General features: G+C 38.4%; 1 protein-coding gene across 1 annotated transcript; it reads left to right on the top strand.

Annotated features, from left to right (window-relative positions):
• Nucleotides 1-4113: 4113 nt before the first annotated feature.
• LOC311592038 (stathmin-like) lies at nucleotides 4114-4523 on the top strand (the record flags this gene model as incomplete). Its single annotated transcript, XM_084771971.1, has 1 exon — nucleotides 4114-4523. Exon 1 carries the CDS (start codon nucleotides 4155-4157, stop codon nucleotides 4521-4523), a length of 369 nt encoding a protein of 122 aa, XP_084628097.1. The 5' UTR covers nucleotides 4114-4154.
• Nucleotides 4524-18878: the final 14355 nt, after the last annotated feature.

Raw genomic sequence — 18878 nt, 5'->3', positions numbered from 1 at the left:
CAAAAGAATATACCTTCTTCTCAGCACCTCACAAAACCTTCCCCAAAATTGTACATATACTTGGTCACAAAGCAAATATCAAAAGATAAAGGAAGATTGAAATAATCACTTGCATCTCATCAGATTACCATGGGTTAAAGCTAGAACTCAACAACAACAGGAAGAACAGAAAATGTACAAAATAATGGAAACTGAACAACTCCCCACTCAATAATCTCTGGGTAAGGTATAAAAGAAAAAGAGAAACTAAAAACTTCCTAGAATTCAATGAAAATGAAAGCACAACATACCCAAACTTATGGGATACAATGAAACCAGTGCTAAGAGGAAACTTCATAGTACTAAGTGTCTTTATAAAGTAATTGGAGATATTCCATAGTAGCAACTTAATAGCACACCTGAAAGCTCTAGAACAAAAAGAAACAGACATACCCAAGAGGAGTAGATGGCTGGAAATTATGAGAGAGAAAAATTCAAAGAATCAATGAAACCAAGAGCTGTTTCTTGGAGATGATAAACAATATAGACAAAAAAGGCAGAAGGAAAGTACTCAAATTAACAAAACCAGAAATGAAAAGGGACACATAATGACTGACACTAAGGAAATCCAAAGAATTATTAGGTCTCATTTCAAAAGCCTATACGCCACAAATTTTGAAAATATAAATGAAATAGACAATTTCTTGATATCTACCAATTAGCAAAATTTAATCAAGATCAGGTAAACAAATTAAATGGTCCTATATCTCCAAAGGCAGTAATGAAAAGCCTCACAACCAAAAAAGCCCAGAGCCAGAAGGATTAAGCATAGAATTCTACCAGACCTTCAAAGAAGAGTTAATACCAATTTTTTCAAACTCTGTCACAAAATAGAATCAGAAGAAACATTACCAAATTCGTTTTATGAGGCCAAAGTCACCTTGGTACCTAAACCACAGAAAGAATCAACAAAGAAACACAATTTTGGGACAATTTCTCTTATGAATATTGATGCAAAACTACTCAATAAAATACAAAACAAATCCAAGGACACATAAAAAAATTTTCCACCATAACCAAGTAGACTTCATGCCAGGCATGCAGGGATGGTTCAATATATGGTAATCCATCAATGTAGTTCACCATATAAACAAACTGAAAGAAAAAAACCACATAATCATCTCCTTCGATGCCAAAAAAAAAAATTGACAAAATTCAAGACCCATTCATGTTTAAAGTCTTGGAGAGATCAACGATAAAGGTACATACCTAAACATGTTAAATTAAATAGCGAGAAACTCAAAGCAATTCAACTAAAATCAAGACTTAGACAAGGCTGCACATTCTCTCCATAGCCCTTCAATACAGTACTTGAAGTCCTTGCTAGAGCAATAAGACAATTAAAAGAGATCAAGGCAATACAAATTGTAAAGGAGAAAGACAAAGTATAATTATTTGTGGATGATATGTGACTCCCAAAATCATATGAAGGAACACTTACAGCTGATAAACACCTTTAGGAAAGTAGCCTGAAACAAAATCAACTAAAAAAAAAAAACCCAACAGCCATCCCTATACAAAAGAAAAACAGACTGACAAAGAGGTTAGGGAAACTATACCCTTCACAATAGCCATAAATAATATAAAATATCTTGATGTAACTCTAACAAAAAAGTGAAAAACTTGCACAAAAAAATCCCATTTCTAAAGAAAGAACTTGAAGATTTCAGAAGTTGGAGAAATCTCCCATGCTCATGGACAAGGAGAATCAACATAGTTAAAATGGCCATCTTAGGAAAAGCCATCTACAGATTCAATGCATTTCCTATCAAAATACCTACACAATTTTTAAAGACCTAGAATGATCAATTCTCAACCTCATGTGGAAAAAGAATAAGCCAACAAAAGCTAAAACAATCCTGTACAATAAAATATCTTCTGCAAGAATCTCCATCCCGGATCTAAAGCTGTACTATAGAGCAACAGTAGTAAGAACAGAATGGTACCAGCATAGAAATAGGCTGGTTGATCAATGGAATAGAATCAAACACCCAGAAATAATCCCACACACCTATAGACTTCATTTTTGATAAAGAAGCCAAAACCATACAATGGGAAAAGGATAGCATCTTCACCAAATAGAGCTAGTCTAACTGGATGTCTACATGCATAAAAATGCAAATAGATCCATATTTATCACCCTGCACAAATCTAAAGTCTAAGTGGATTAAAGGCCTCAACATAAAACCAGACATATTAAATCTATTAGAAGAAAATTTGGGGAATAACCTTGAACTCATTGGCATAGGAACAACTTCCTGAACAGAACACCCATGGCTCAGGCTCTAAGGTAAGAAATTAATATATGGGACCTCATGAAACTGAAAATATTCTGTAAGGCAAAGGACACTGTCAACAGGACAAAACAACAGCTTACAGACATTGAAAAAACCTTCACAGTAGGCCATATGGCCACTGTTCAACCATCTTGTCAGAGCCTGCATCTTTAGGTTTCTGTTTCTCCATCAGTCTGTCATTTACCAGAAACCAGCTGACCCTGTTGTGGTTTGGCAGTTGGACTAAAGATAAGATTAAGATGGAGCCACCCTGTTGTGGTTTATCAGTTAGATTAGATAAAGGTAGAACAAAATATTTGGTGTGGCAGAACGTTATGACTTGCTTGGAATTCCCAATGTCTTGAGGTAGCCTCCAGCTGGGTTGCCATAGCAATATGCTTCCGTGTCTCCTGCCTTATAAAAGTTGCTGCTTGAAAAATAAAATTTGAGAGCTTGATCAATGATTCAGACTTACTCTCCTTCTTTGTGTCTTGTATTTTTATACAGGCGAATCTTCTCCCGAGCTTTAGTGGAACCCCTGCTGGCCAGGGTATTCACCAACCCTAAATCTGATATATGGCTAATATCTAAAACGTATAAAGAACTCAAGAAATTAAACGCCATCAAGCCAAATAATCCAATTATAAAATGAGATAAAGACCTAAACAGAGAATTCTCAACAGAGAAATGATCTATCAAATGACTGAGAAACAAAGAAATGCTTATTGTCCTTACTCATCAGGGAAATGCAAATAAAAATTACTCTGAGATTCCATCGTACACCCATCAGAATGGGTACAATAAAAAATTAAGCAACAACACATGCTGGAGAGGATGTGGAGAAAGGGGAACACTCCTCCATTGCTGGTGGGAGTGCAAATTACTACAACCACTTTGGAAATCAATCTGGAGCTTTCTCAGAAAATTGACAATAGTGCTACTTCAAGACTCAGCTATTCCAGTCCTGGGCATATACCCAAAAGATGCTCCACCATAATACAAGGACATTTGTTCAACTCTGTTCATAGCAGCTTTGTTCATAATTGCCAGAATCTGGAAACAACCTAGATGTCCCTCACTTGAAGAATGGATAAAGAATCTCCAGTATATTTACACAACTATTCAACCGTCAAAACCATGGAAATCTTGAAATTTGCAGGCAAATGGATGGAACTAGAAATGATCATCCTGAGTGAGGTAACTCATAGTATAACTTATAAGCGGATTTTAGCCCAATGTAAATATCCTCTGAGAAACCCCATCCAGTGGGGGATGGGAACAGATACTGGGACATGCCGCCAGACTTTGGGCCAAGAGCTGTGAGTTGTGTGGAAGAGTTTGGGGATAGAAAGACCGGGGCGGGGGTGTTTTTAGCGTCTCCACACGGGGACTATCAAGGCTGATGGATCTGGACGCAGGGGGACCTGCACGAACTGATGGGCCAACTAAGGACAGTGCAAGCAGCAATCTTGGACCCCCTTTTCTGGTGTAGCCAATTAACAGACAGCTTATTCTCTACATGGGGATGGGGGACTGCCTCTAACAAGATCTCTGGTGCCTGGGATTTCATCACTGCCCCTTGGTGGAGTGGCTCTGTATGAACACAGAAGAGGCGATGCAGACGGTCCAGATAAGATCTTATAGGTTGTGGTCAGATGGTGGGGGAGGAGGACCCCACCTGTCAGAGGTCTAGGGGAGAGGAAGAGACGGGAAGTGGGGTGGGAATAGGAAAATAAGTGCAAGAGGGGAGAGTGTGGCCAGGTGGCTGCAACTGAGCAGGGCTTTCTTTGCCAGTGGACTGTGTAGAGTACACAGGCCGTCTCTTGCCTTCTGTCCACCATGGCATCTTCTGATATTCAGGTGAAAGAACTGGAGAAGCGTGCTTCAGGCCAGGCCTTTGAGCTGATTCTCAGGCCTCGGTCAAAAGAATCTGTCCCCAATTTTCCCCTCCCATCCCCAAAGGAGAAGCATCTTTCCCTGGAGGAAATTCAGAAGAAATTAGAAGATGCAGAACAAACACGCAAGTCTCATGAAGCACAAGTCTTGAAGCAGCTGGCTGAGAAGAGGGAGGGTGAAAAAGAAGTGTTCCAGAAAGCTACCAAGGAGAACAACTTCTGCAAAATGGCAGAGGAGAAACTGGCCGACAGAATGGAGGCTAACAAAGAGAACTGGGAGGCGCAAATGGCTGCCAAGCTGGAGCCTCTGTGAGAGGAGGACAAGCATGAGGAAAGGTTCTGAAGAGCAGAGACTCCAAAGATCCTGCGTATGAGACTGAGGCTGACTAATTTGTCCCGAGAACTTATTTTCTCCCCAACCCCTTCCTAAATATCCAAAGACTGTACTGACTAGTGCCATTCACTTTTCTCCTCCTGACAACTATTCTAGAAGCCGATGTGGGACTGTATATGTAGAATCAGACTGTGAGATGTTTTAGGGGCTTAAGGGGAGAAACGGAAAGTGTTTTTTACTCTTTTTAGAAGTGTTGTTCTAACGTAGCTATTTTTCTCCTTGCATCCTTCCCACTTCAGCACCCTCGGTGCTGGGTTACTGGCTAGTACTGTATTGACTGGAAGGCGTTTGTGAAAAGTACGTAGTGGATCCTTCCAACCTGTTAGATGCTGAATATCTGTTTACTTTGCCATCCAAATTCTGTCCCAATCTCACCAGGTGCTATTGTAATTGAATGGTTAATAAATTGCACAGTGTTGTTTTAAAAAAAAAAAGAGCAAGGGAATTACAATTCAGATGTAATTTGAGTAAATTATAATTAAAAAATGGCCATTTTACCAAAAGCAATCTACAGATTCAATGTAATTCCCACCCAAATTCCTACAAAATTCTTTACAGAACTAGAAAGATCAATTCTAATCTTCATATGGAAAAACAAAAAAACCCAGAATAGCTAAAACTATCCTGTACAATAAAAGATCTTTTGGAGGAATATCTATCCCAGATCTTAAACTGATCTCTTCTTATCTAAATGTTATGTGATTGGAATTTATGTAGACCTATATTGTGTCCTTGATAATTGATAGAATCTCCTATTTGTATTTTTCAGGAGCAATTTATAATCTGAAATGAGGCAAAATTCTATTTACTTCAACAAACATTTTTCTAAGGTATCTGCATCTGAATCAGCCAGCAAGATATCATCCATATAATGATAAATTATAGATTGAGGAAAGTGTTTATGACTCATTTCTTACAGCTGATGTACAAAATATTGACACAAGGTGGGGCTATTTAACATCTCATGTGCCAATAATTTCTTTTATTACTATGTTATCCCCTCTATCAGAGTAAAGCAAAGCAAAGCAAAACAACAACAAATATTTCCCATGAAGGGAATTTTGACTTAAACCAAAACCAAAAAACTTTCAAATAAAAATCAAGCAAAGAAGCAAAAAACAAAACAAAACAAAACAAAACAAAACAAAACAAAATCAGACTTCTGGACCAGCAATGTTATTTAATACCACAGTAGCAGAATACTGCTCATCATTTTTGGAATATAGGTGTTGCTTCTCTGTGTCAGTAGGCAGTCAGCAGAAAGATCTGACAGACATCGCTAAGCCAGAGAGCTAAGAACCTTTTTTCTTTCCTTTATTCCTACTACTTGTAATTTAGCATTCCATCTCTCAGTTCTGTTCTTTTTTTTAAATGCTTTTATTTTATTTCACATGTATAAAACAAACTACATACAGCAGGGAGAACCATGTGACAATCATGAGAATAATGAGTTCTATACATGTTACATTCATAGTGACTTGGCCATCTGCATTCGTCCCGTTTGAAGTAAGTGTTTTTCCTGTCTTGTTGGGTCTAGATTTCTGAATGAGATTCAATATCTATCTTATCTCACCTCTAATAGCTTAACTTCTTTATCTTGATCTAAAACGATCTTGTCCCCTAACCAGCTCAACTTGGTTATAGAACTATATTATCTTGTCTTCAATGCCCCTCAGAGACTTGAGAAGGAATAAAACTTAAATTCCTGAGTGAATCAGCAGTGTGGGTTAGCAGCTTACAAAATGTACAAATTGACTTAAGACAGTTTACTGTTTGACCAGTCACCCAATACACTTTATAACGTTGGAGTCTCATCTTCAGCTTTCTGGGCTAATATTTCTGCCAGACTTGTTTGCAGGGCAGGAACTATTGAGGACTTGCTTACCTTGCCTTGGCAGAGTGCAGCCGTCGACTCAGTATGCATCCAAGCATGCCCTTTTTTGGCAAAATTCTGTCTGTGCTAGAAATGAGGACATTTTTTCCAGTGGCTTGTTTGCCACATTTGAAGCCATCTTTGTAAAGAGGTTCTTTGATGCTCATCTTCTTTGAGGTAGGCTGGGTGTTGCCAGGAGATAACCTGTCTCATTGTCAATGAATCTTTAAAATATTAAAAACATTTTAAAATGTCATATTCTGTATGTCTCTGATGTTTGAAGACCTTATCTATTTTACCTTATCTTTCTATAGAATCATATCTATCTGTTGCACCGAGGATGTCTGTTCTTGTGATAAAAATAGAGTAGTAGTTTATATGACCATGATTTGATCGACTAACAATTAACTTGTATAACTTATTTATTCTAAACAGCCTGAAATAGCACTTTCAAAGTATTAGAAGTAAATCTTGTATTATAATTGAGTTTTATGGGTACAACATTGCATATTAGAGTATATATATATATGTATATATATATACACATATATGTATATATATATTGTATATGAAGAATAATCTTAAATTTTAATTCTATACTACTATATCTAAAATTAAACTTAATTTGCATCTATATTCAGAATCCTATACCAGTGAATTAAAAATAACCTTGTGAGTGACAGTTAAGCCACTGAGTTGAGGAATAGAATAATTAATCTACTTTTTGTTTATCCTCCATATATAACCCCTTCTTTCTCTTTCAATCCCTATCTCCAAACCTAAGAATGGAAGATAAAGAGAAAGAGACACATCCCTGAGTCAACCTTGTTTTTTCTCTAAAGAAGACCAATAATAACTTTTAACCAACTCCCAAAGAAAATAACTCTCTATAGCCCAAGAAAGCAACCAAAAACCTACCTACCCCCTTAAAGAAAATGGGGTGTTGTTCTCTTAAGGTTTCTTCTAGCTGATTTGAAACAATACCTTTTAGGGGCCCAGGTAAAGTTGGAGAAATGGTTAAATAAGATAGAACTAGCATTTGTGATCCAGTTTTTAAATTCTGAGAAATTCTAGGCTTAATTAGGGTCCTGTGTCAGATAGTCTGAAATGCTGCACCAATTGGAATTGTAAGCTTTCATCCAAGGTGTCCTGGAAACTCTCTTGTTCTGACGAGGAATAGCAATTAAGTTTAGCATTTGGTGCTGGAACATGAAGGATGCAGGATGTCAATGCCCAGCATGCTGAGAGAAATGAATCCTGTTAGGTCTGATTCAATGTCAGTATCTGGTTCTTTTGTTCCAAAAATATATAATTTCTCATAAGCTTTATGTGGTCCTAAAATCATAAATGTATAAGGTGTGTGTGATGCACAGAACAATTAAGGCTGGTTCTCTGCTCTTTGCATGCGCAGAAAAAAAAAGACATCTGTAAATCTTCACTAATATCATATGAAGAATGGCATCTAGTAATAATTCACAGAGATTCTGTAGCCAACAAGAAGCATTGTCTATGTCTAGACATTCATGTCTCAGCCAGTCTCAGAGCTAGTCCCATATAGTGGGATTAGCAATATAAGCTACCTGCTTGTTCTGTAGTTCAAAAATTTCACATCCCAATTGTATTCCTCTCCCTTGTCACCTCCTGTTCCTCCCTCCCTCTGTCACCCCCTCTCCCTCCCTCCCCTACCATTGGGTATATTTGTATCTGTTTTGAGCTCTGTTATTTAAGTTGCTTTCTGAAAACTCTAGGTTAAATTCTATAAAATGTAACACCTAAAAATAAAACAAATTATTAGTCTACTAAATAATATGACCAAAACAATGGTTAATTAAGTTTTTGACTTATAAATCAAGAAATATAAGTAGTTCAAAGCCCATATGCTTCTGTCCAAAAATCAAAGTTGTGTGCCCTTCTAATGTTTTTATTAAAGTATAATAAATCTTTTACTATGATATTAATTCTCAACATACAGAAGAGGTTATACTACGTATAGAATCTGCTGAAATTACTCCTGATAATTCAGAATTAACTCTGATATTCTTGTAGCTACAACAAACAATGGTTGGAAGATCTAATTTCACTCTAAAAGAGATGCTTTTTAAATAACAGAAAGACATGAGGACTTTCAGGAATAGATTGCATAATGATTTCCTAACTTCAAATTTTAAATGCTAATGAAGCAGGCACAACAGCTGCTGAAAGGCACTGGATTGTAGAAAACCGGCTAGGTAGAGTCAGCCTGTGATATTAAAACAAGTATATTTTAATATCAGAAAACCAGGAAAGGTACTAATATGGGGCCAAGCAGGTTGTGCTTATGTTTCTATAGGAGACAAAAAAGTTATGGATGCCATCAAGAATGCTTCAAGTTTGATTCTTGGCTGTGCTGTGTGGTAAATATACAGGTAATGGGGAACATTCATATGTATTGGGTCTCTATTCCAAATCATCCAATTAACCTACTTGCAAGTTTGGGAGATTTGAATGTTGTGCTTAATGGATTTTCGTGTCTATCCTTATCACCATCAAGGACCTCGTAAGCCTATGGAGAAGGACAAAGAAAAATTATACTATGAGAATACAAGAACATCTATTTATATGGGTAATGAGCACAATGTCTAAATATAAATTTTCAAATGTGGTTACTTATAATTAAGACTACCCAAGATTTCCATAATGTATTTGTATGCTTCACGAATCTGGCTTCAAGGGACAGAAAATCCTGCTAGGTCCATTAATCTGCCATTTTGTCAGATCAGAAATCTCATAGGATACTTTGTCAACAGTGTGAAAGTAAAAAAAAAAAATCCCAGTGCTTGTTAATATCTCTCATGGAGAAGTCACTGATTGGAGCGCTTATGGCTTCCCTTGAGGAAATTGTTCTCACTCATAATTGAGATAGCAAAGATAAATTTCAAGCAAAGCTCTGGAAATTAGTTCTACTGTTAATAAGCCTATTCAATGACATGAAAAGGAGATGGTGTCAAGTTTTCTCAAAATTGATGATCCAGTTCAAACTAATTTGTGAAAATTGACAAATACTTTCTGCCCTCTTACAGCATGAAAAAGAAGGTAAAATATTAATGAGAGTAACTATACTTTTTTTTTTTAGATTAAGTCAGAGTCAACCCTTTGCAGCATGTGTAGCATTGCCTTGCTTGTTACTGAAAAGGCTCATGCCCGTTTCTCCCATATTCATCTTGATCAACTTCAGAAGATAATACAATCATCCATTGTTACTATCCCAGCTTTATAAACTGTGGACACTAACCCTGGGGCCTCAAATCCAATCAATACCCTTTGGCAAATTAATGCCAGCCACGTCCACCCCCCAATTTGGCCACCAAAAATATGTCTTTGTCATTCTTGAGACATACTCTCATTTTAAATGGGCTATAGGCCAAATGGGAGAAAACTCAAAAAGCTAATTCACCACATGCTCCCCACCTTTGTCGCCACGGTCATTTCTCAACAGATAAAAGATGATAATGTCTGGCCTTTGTTAGCCCACCATTGAAAAACATTTGCTTCTAATTTTTCCTTTTTATTTATTCTCTCAAATGTTATATCCTGACTTCATTTTCTCCTCCATCTCCTCACCCCAGTACCTTCTTCCCACCTCCTCTTTCCTCCAGAGGCACCCACTTCACCTCCCCTCAGAAAACAGTAGGCCTTCCAGAGACATAAACCAAATATGGCAAAGAAAGCTACAATAAGCACAGGCACATATAATTTTCACATCATCCTGGACAAGACAACCAAGTAAAAGGGAAAGGGTCTTAAAGGCAAGCAAAGAACCAGAAACATCCTCCACTTACATTGTTAAGCCCCCCACAAGAGCAGCAAGCTAGACAACTCTAACATATGCAGAGGACCTTGGTCAGGTCTGTACAGTCTCACTGTTCTCTGTGTGCCCACGTGAGTCCCAGTCAGATGATTGTGTGGGTTGTGTTCTTATGATATACTGGATTGTTATGTTTCCTCCAACTATTCCTCCTCTCCTCCACATGACTCCTAATGATCTACCCAATATTTGGATGTGGTACTCTGAAACTTTTCCCATCAGTTGTTGCATACAATCTCTGGTCTCTTTGATAGTGATTATGCTAGGCCCCAGTCCCAGCACATTCTGTAGGCATGACAAGCAGTAGGTCAGAGGATTTGGTACTGGCTCTGTGTCCCAATCTCTCCACATGAGTCCTTGCCTGGTTACAGAGTGTGCCTGGTTTAGGCCTGTGTTCCCTGTTAGTAGAAATCTTCATTAGTGCCACCCTCATAGATTCCATTACATGAGATTTCTTCCTCACGCCCCAAATGACCCTCAATATAAATCCCCATTCTTATTTTATAATAATAAATGTACCTTATTTTTTTTTATTAAAGAGATTTCATTTTTGAGCAGACTGAACCTATAATAAAAAATGATTTGTCTATTATGAATAGGGCTGCTATGAACATGGTTGAGCAAATTTTCTTGCTGTGTGCTGGAGCATCTTCTGGGTATATTCCAAGGAGTGGAATAGCTGGGTCCTGAGGAAGCCCTATTCCCATTTTTCTGAGATAGCACCAGATAGATTTCCAAAGTGGTTGTACTAGTTTGCATTCCCACCAGCAATGAAGGAGTGTTCCTCTCTCCCCACATCCTCGCCAGCATGTGGTGTCGCTTGAATTTTTGATCTTAGCCATTCTGATGGGTGTAAGATGGAATCTCAGCGTTGTTTTGATTTGCATTTCCCTGATGATTAAGGAGGTTGAGCATTTCTTTAAGTGTTTCTCAGCCATTTGATATTCCTCTGTTGAGAATTCTCTGTTTAGTTCCATGCCCCATTTCTCGATTGGGTTATTTGGTTTGGTGGTATTTAATTTCTTGAGTTCTTTATATATTTTGGATATTAGACCTTTGTCAGATGTGGGGTTAGTGAAGATCTTTTCCCAGTCTGTAGACTGTCGCTTTGTACTCTTTACGGTGTCATCTGCCTTACAGAAGCTTTTCAGCCTCATGAGGTCCCATTTATTAATTGTTGACATTAATGCCTGGGCTGTTGGTGTTCTGTTCAGGAAGTTGTCTCCTGTGCCAATATGTTCCAGGCTCTTCCCCACTTTTTCTTCTAAGTGATTTAGTGTCTCTGGTTTTATGTTGAGGTCTTTAATCCACTTGGATTTGAGTTTTGTACAAGGTGACAGATAGGGGTCCAGTTGCATTTTTTTACACATAGACATCCAGTTAGACCAGCACCATTTGTTGAAGATGCTATCCCTTTTCCATCGAATGGATTTGGCTTCTTTGTCAAAAATCAAATGACCATATGTGTGTGGATTCATATCTGGGTCTTCGATTCGATTCCACTGATCAACCAGCCTGTTGCTGTGCCAGTACCATGCAGTTTTAATTACTATTGCTTTATAGTACAATTTGAGATCAGGTATGGAGATTCCTCCAGAGAACCTTTTATTGTACAGGATTGTTTTAGCTATTCTGGGTTTGCCTAAGTGTCCCTCAGTAGAAGAATGGATAAAGAAACTGTGGTACATATACACTATGGAATACTATTCAGCTATTAAAAACAAGGAATTCCCAAAATTTGTGGATAAATGGATTGAGCTAGAAATGATCATAATGAGTGAGTTAACTCAGAAGCAGAAAGACTCAAATGGTATATATTCACTTATATCTGCATATTAGCCCAACGGGCATGTCCCACGAAAGCCTTCACTTATCAGGAAACAGAGACAGAGGAGAGGACATTCTAGTGGGACTCTAGATGTGAGATTCATGAGAGAAAGGCAAAGTAGAAGGACCCAGAGGGTCCTAGGAGCCTACAAGTAGAACATTATGATAGGCAGATTTGGGCACAGGGGTCCCACTCAAACTAAGGCACCAGACAAGGACAATACAGGCGGTAAACCTTAAACCCCTACCCAGATCTAGACAATGGACAGAACACTCTCCACAGTAAAGTGGAGAGTGGGATATTACGTTCTCACACACTCTGGTGCCTCACCTCTGACCATGTCCCCTGGATGGGGAGACCTGATGGCACTCAGAGGAAGGACAGCAGGTTACCAAGAAGAGACTTGATACCCTATGATCATATAGAGGGGGAGGTAATCCCCCTCAGGAACTGTCATAGGGGAGGGGAATAAGGGGAAAATGGGAGGGAGGGAAGAATGGGAGGATACAAGGGATGGGATAACCATTGAGATGTAACAAGAATAAATTAATAATAAAAAATAATGGAAAAAGGAAAAAAAAATAAATAAATAAAAAGAAAAAAAATGATTTGTCAAGGTATAATAAATAAGTGACCATTAAGATGTGCAAGCCCATGAATTCCATCTACAATACAACTTGTACACCTAAGACACAGAGAACATTATATAAAAAGAGCAGAAAGGCTATAAGATCCATAAGATAACTGTAACTGTGGGTGATAGTATATTATAAACATGACAGGAATATTTAATACTTCAATTAATAATTAAATGATATCTCAACAATATTGTTGCCTAAATAATCTACCTAATGATGGCACCAGTAGACATTCTAATGTGGATGAGGAAATCACAAAAAGAATCATCCATATCTTAAGAGCCACAAGCAACCAATGACTACTGAGAGATTGAGAATCAGTCTTCTTTAGAGTTAAATCTCGACAGGTTTCTTACCCCAAAATGGTCAGCCTTGAACACATGTAGTTAGGAACAGCACTAAATAGACTCATTGGGTTTTATAAATACACATAGATACAGATGTCCAGGTATGTATATATGCATGTAACAATAATGAAGAACATTTTTTTTTGTAATTTGAAAGGGCGTAGGGGTTATAGAAGAGGTAAAAATGTGTAACCCTAGTACTCATGTATGACATTAAAAAACTTAAACACATTCCATCATGAAATTATGAGGGGCTTCCAAGGAACAACTCTACCTGAGACTTATTTTTCATTGAGAGTGTGGGCACTGGTAGATAGGTTGTCTGAATCCCCAAATTGTTCCAAACATACCACCAGCACCAACAGGACTCAGTAGGAGTGTCTTGCTTCTGAGCCTCAATAACTGAGTTCCATTTCTGGGACTCGCACAGTAGAAGGAGAGAACTGAACCTCACCTCCAGTGTCTTTTCTGACCTCTACAAGTGCACCATTGATCTATGCAGCAATTCTTCACCTACAAAATTATGTAAATAATGAAAAAGTATATAGATATCTCTAAGAGAGAGAAAACAAGAAAAAAAATCAAAGTTAATAGATGGGAGTAAGTGATAAGGACCAGAGAAGACATAAGTGAAGTAAAAATCCAAACACAACAATGAACAAAACAACTACTTCATCAAAGAGTAAACTAAATAGAAAATCCTCCATTCAAACTAACTTAGAAAAACAAATATAGGAATCAGATATACAATATCATTGGTGAAAAGACTTTTCATGGAAATAAAAATATCACCAGACATTGTTATGAGAGTATAGATTTACAAAGGTTGATGCCTGTAGATCCTCAGCAAGATACATTCTTGAAGCCACAAAAACAATGAGGATGGAGATGTGACTCAGCTGTTAAAAGCATACACTGCTCTTGCAGAGGACTGAGTTTGGTTACAGCATCCACACCAGGCACCTCACAGACTCCTGTAACTACAGCTAGAGAGATACAATGTCTTTGGCCTCCATAAGCACATTCTCTACCCCCACACAGACATAGAACAGACACAGACATAGGCATTCAAACATACATGCACACACACACACACACACACTATACATGAAAAGAAATATTAAGAAAAGCAGTGATACTGGGTCCACAATAAAACTCTCTGTGTCAGAAAAGCTATAAACCACACTACTCACTGCTGAGCTCCATTTAAAATTTAAGAGGATAATATATGAGTCCAATGAAGAACTATATACAAATATATTTTTTTAATTTTTAGTTTTTTAAAAATAGTTTATTTGGATTATATTTCGATTGTTGTTCCCTCACTTGTATCTTCCCATTCCCCTTCCCCTTCCTCTTTCACTCTATTCTTCTTCCTTAGGCCTGTGAAAGAAGGGGACTTCCTCCCCCACCATATGATCACAGCCTATCAAGTCTCATCTGAGTATCCTGCTTCCCCTTCCTCTGAGTGCCACCAGGCCTCCCCACCACGGGGAAGTGGTCAAATAAGGAGGACCAGAGTTCATGTTGGAGTCACTCCCAGCTGTCCACACAACTGTGGAGAATGCCCTGTCCATTGGATAGATCTGAATAGGGGATTTAGGTTTACTGCATGCATTGTCCTTGGTTGGTAGAGTAGTTTGTGTATGCCCCTCTCAGTCCAGATCTGGCAGCTTTGATGGTCTTCTTGTAGGGTTCCAGGACCCACTGGATCCTTCTATTTCCTCATTCTCCCATACCTCTCTCATAAATATCTTTCAAAGAAACTATTGCAAGAACCTTAAAGAAAATGACAGTAGAGCAAATCCAACACAGTAGAGCAAATCCAAAAGTATCATAGAGAGATTATGCACCATAACTGCAGCTGACTACAGTACAAAGGTATTTCAGCATACACTGAACATAAAAGTGCTGGATTTATTTTAGAATACCTTGACAAAATATTTCATAAAAATGAGACAAGAACAGTATATTTATATGTATGTTTTGAGGGTTTGTTCCATGCTTTTGTGGTACCATGCATCTGAGCTGAATATAATTGAAGTCAGATCACATAGCAGAAGATGGGAGGTCACACTATGGAAGACAGGATGCAGAGTGTGGCAGAAAGGGACAAGGCATGCTTCTCACTGTCTTACTTGTTTAGTAGATTCTAGCTTCTAAAGTTCCAGTAGTTTCCCTAAGTAGCCTCAGCATCTGCTGGGGGAAGCATTTAAAGCCTCTAAATCTATAGAGTATTTTCCATGCTCAAACTTTAACATTCTATTATTGACCCTAAAGGATGATGTACATTTCAAAATGCCAGATGCATTTAGTTATCCTCATCACAAGGTTTACACACCCTCCTTTCAAACTCCTCTTTGGTTCTGTTGGCCATGTTTAGACACCAACTGCTGTGTGATTTTTCAGGGGAGACGTGAATAAACATCTACTTACCTACGAAACTCACAAAGAGAGAGTAACCATTCTACCAAATTTCAGCTTGGTGAACCATTTATGTTACTGGAGTGTCTTATAGGACTTTGAGTGAGGAATTACTAGTGGAGTTTGGATGAGTGGTTACTTACAGGAGTCTAGATTATTCAAGGACAGATATACCTTTAAAAGTCCACCTCAGCGTGGATGACAACTAATGAAAGCTGCAGCCTTGGAGCTCCTTACAGGAACTGAAGGCAGTAGGACATGTTAGTTCCAAGAGTCTTCTCCAGGCAGCCTCAGCTTATCAGAGAGCCTCAGGGTGCTCCTTCCTTCCTCCAAGAAAGGATGCTTTAGTTAGAAAGGACTTGTTTCACAAGAGCAGCTCTGTGCTGCCTGGAAGCAGGAGGCTCTTATTGAACCTTTAAAATGGACTCTGATCTCCAGACTGGAGACAGACCTTCAAAAGAGGCTGTCTTATCTCATGTCCTCCAGCCCCACAGAAGCCCATGTTCTGTCCTATGGTAGGAAAAGTCTCCACAGTCACTAAGAACGCAAAGCCCATGTAATGCCTTCGATCTCTTAATTCAATGATAGTGGACTCCATGTGTTCATGACATGGTTTTATTTTTTCTCCTGCATTCCTCTTGTATTCACATCTACACTTCCTCTATTTCTGTGAAGGCTGTGTCTGTTATTCACCTCCAGCTAGCAGGATTAAATGAATTGTTCCATTTCCTCCAGCATACGTGACTGTCTAGAGTTAATTCAAAGATAAAAGTTTTCTAATCCTCCTTTTAGGAAGAGATGTAGTTAGTGAAGCTAAGTTTGCAAAATGTTTTTATATCCTTAGGCTTCACTGATTTTCTCACACTTCAAAGCTATTTTCCACAACATCCTTAGTGTCTGTTATTACCCCCTTTATAAACAAAAGGCATGATATAAAATGGTAACTGAGCTATCTTCAGTGTATATTCTTTATAAAGAGGTGAGGAGGACTGTATATTTTAGTGCAGGAATGTTCTTATTACAGGAACTGAAGAGATGGACAGAAATTATACAAATTCAGAATTGGCTGTAGGTATTTGTGATTATTGGAATAGCCATTGGAAATTAGGGTTTGTAAGGCACTGTCACATAACAGCCTCATACACACATACAAACACACACACACACACACACACACACACACACACACACACACAGAGAGAGAGAGAGAGAGAGAGAGAGAGAGAGAGAGAGAGAGAGAGAGAGAGAGAGAGCAAGACAGAGACATAGTGATAAGAGCAGAGACGCAAATACAGAAAGAAGCAGTGGTATATATATAGAAAAAAAACTAAATGTAAATCAAGGAAAACAATAAACATACCACTAAGTTGCTCTATTCCTGACAACAGTCAATGTGTAGTTTACGTATGCAAACTAGGAATCAGCCTGGCTAGGAACCCACTGATGAGACACAGTGATGTCTTTTCCCAGGATGCAGAAGAATTTCTAGAGAAAATACAAGATCCTAGTTGAAAATTAATGTATTTTATGTCTTTATGGGTCCCCCACGGAGTTTGTATTTCTGAGAACTTTGTCTATCTCAGTGAAACAAGCTGTCTTACCTATTATCTTCTACCAGTCTGATTGTGTCTTCATACTTAGTGTCACTTGTGTGGAATGATCTCCCTGCCACCACAGCTACCACAAGAGTGAGAGGAAGTGAATAAAATATGAATTTGCTAGTACTTATGTTTTAAAATAGTTAAGTGATTGGGTATGGTTCTATACATACAAAGAGTGACTTAATAGAGAAAGCTGATAAGACTTTGATACATCTTGGAAGAACTCTCATCTTACTGGTCCCCTGTAACTCCCAAAATCATTGAAATTCATTGGCAATCTGATTTAATGAAGAGAAATCTGTGTTCCTCATACAGTCACCAGGACCTCAGTATGTTTCTATAGAGGCCTTTATATGCCTCTGTTTTTTAGTATCACATTCCTGTCATCCAGTATCAAGAGATAGTGATGCCCGTCATTGGTGGCGCATGTCTTCGATTGTAGCACTTCAGAAACAGAAGTAGGTAGATCTCAGTAAGTCTGAGGACAGACTGACCTATACAGTGAGTTCTGGGATATCTAGGACTACAGAGGAAACCTATTCTCAAAAATGCAAAAAAGGAAAAACTAAGAGGCTGAGAATTGTGAGTCCCATGAAGAACTATAGACTAGTATCTTAGAAAAAAACACTTTCAAAAACATTAAAGATCATAAACAGTAAAGAAATTACATTAGTTTCCTAGAAATATTTTTTTTTACCACAACAATTGCAGCTGATTGCTGTGCAAAGTTATTTCATTATATGCTGAGCAGTACACGTGCTGGGTTAGGTTTTTGAGCACTGTGATAAAATATTTTACAGAATATCAAGACAGGAACAGCTTTCTTATATGTATGTTTTGAGGGCTTGGCCCATGTTTGTTTGGCACCTAAGCTGAATATAATGGAAGTCAGAACACATAGCAAAGGATGGAAACTTGCACGGTGGAAGACAGGACACATAGTGTGACAGGAGGGCACATGGCATTTTTTTCACTGTCTTTCTTGTTTGGGATATTCTAGCTTCTAAAGCTCCTACAGTGTCCCTAATTAGCTCCAGCATCTGGTGAGGAAACATTTAAAGCATTTAAACCTATAGAGTGTTTTCCCACACTGAAACCTTTAGATTCTGTTCTTGACCCTACAGGGTAATAATGTGCATTTCAGAATGCCAGGAGAATTTAGTTATATGCATTGCAGGGTCCCCACACACCCTCCTCTCTTACTCCTCTTGGATTCTGTTGATCATGTTTGGATACAAAGTGGCTGTGTGACTTTTTAGGGGAGCTGTGAATAAACATCTACTTAGTCAGGAAACCGAGGAAGAGAAAGTAACTGTTCTACCAAAGTTCAGCTTGGTGAACCAATTAGTTTATTGGAGTGTCTTACAGGACTGTGAGTGAAGGATTACTTGTAAAATGTGGATGAGGAGTTACTTGCAGGAGGCTGGATGACTCAGGGGCAGCTACACCTTAAAAGGTCACCCAAACATGGATGATAACCGCACCCTTGGAGCTCCCTGAAGGACTAGAAGGTAGTAGGACATGCTAATTACAAGTGGCTTCTTTGGGCAGCCTCAGCTGTTGGGAGAGTTACAGGATCCTCCTTCCTCTAGGAGGAAATGTTTCATGTAGAATGAACTTGCTTCACAAGAGCAGCTCTGACCTGCGTGGAAGCAGGAGGCCATTACTTGGTCCTAAAATGGACTTTGGTCTTCAGACTGGGCACAGCCCTACAGAGGA

The sequence above is a fragment of the Acomys minous genome (genome assembly GCF_964271855.1).
Source record: "Acomys minous genome assembly, chromosome: 2".
In the NCBI taxonomy this organism is placed as follows: Eukaryota; Metazoa; Chordata; class Mammalia; order Rodentia; family Muridae; genus Acomys; species Acomys minous.
Note: the sequence above shows the minus strand (reverse complement) of the source record. Positions and strands in the feature narration are given on the sequence as shown.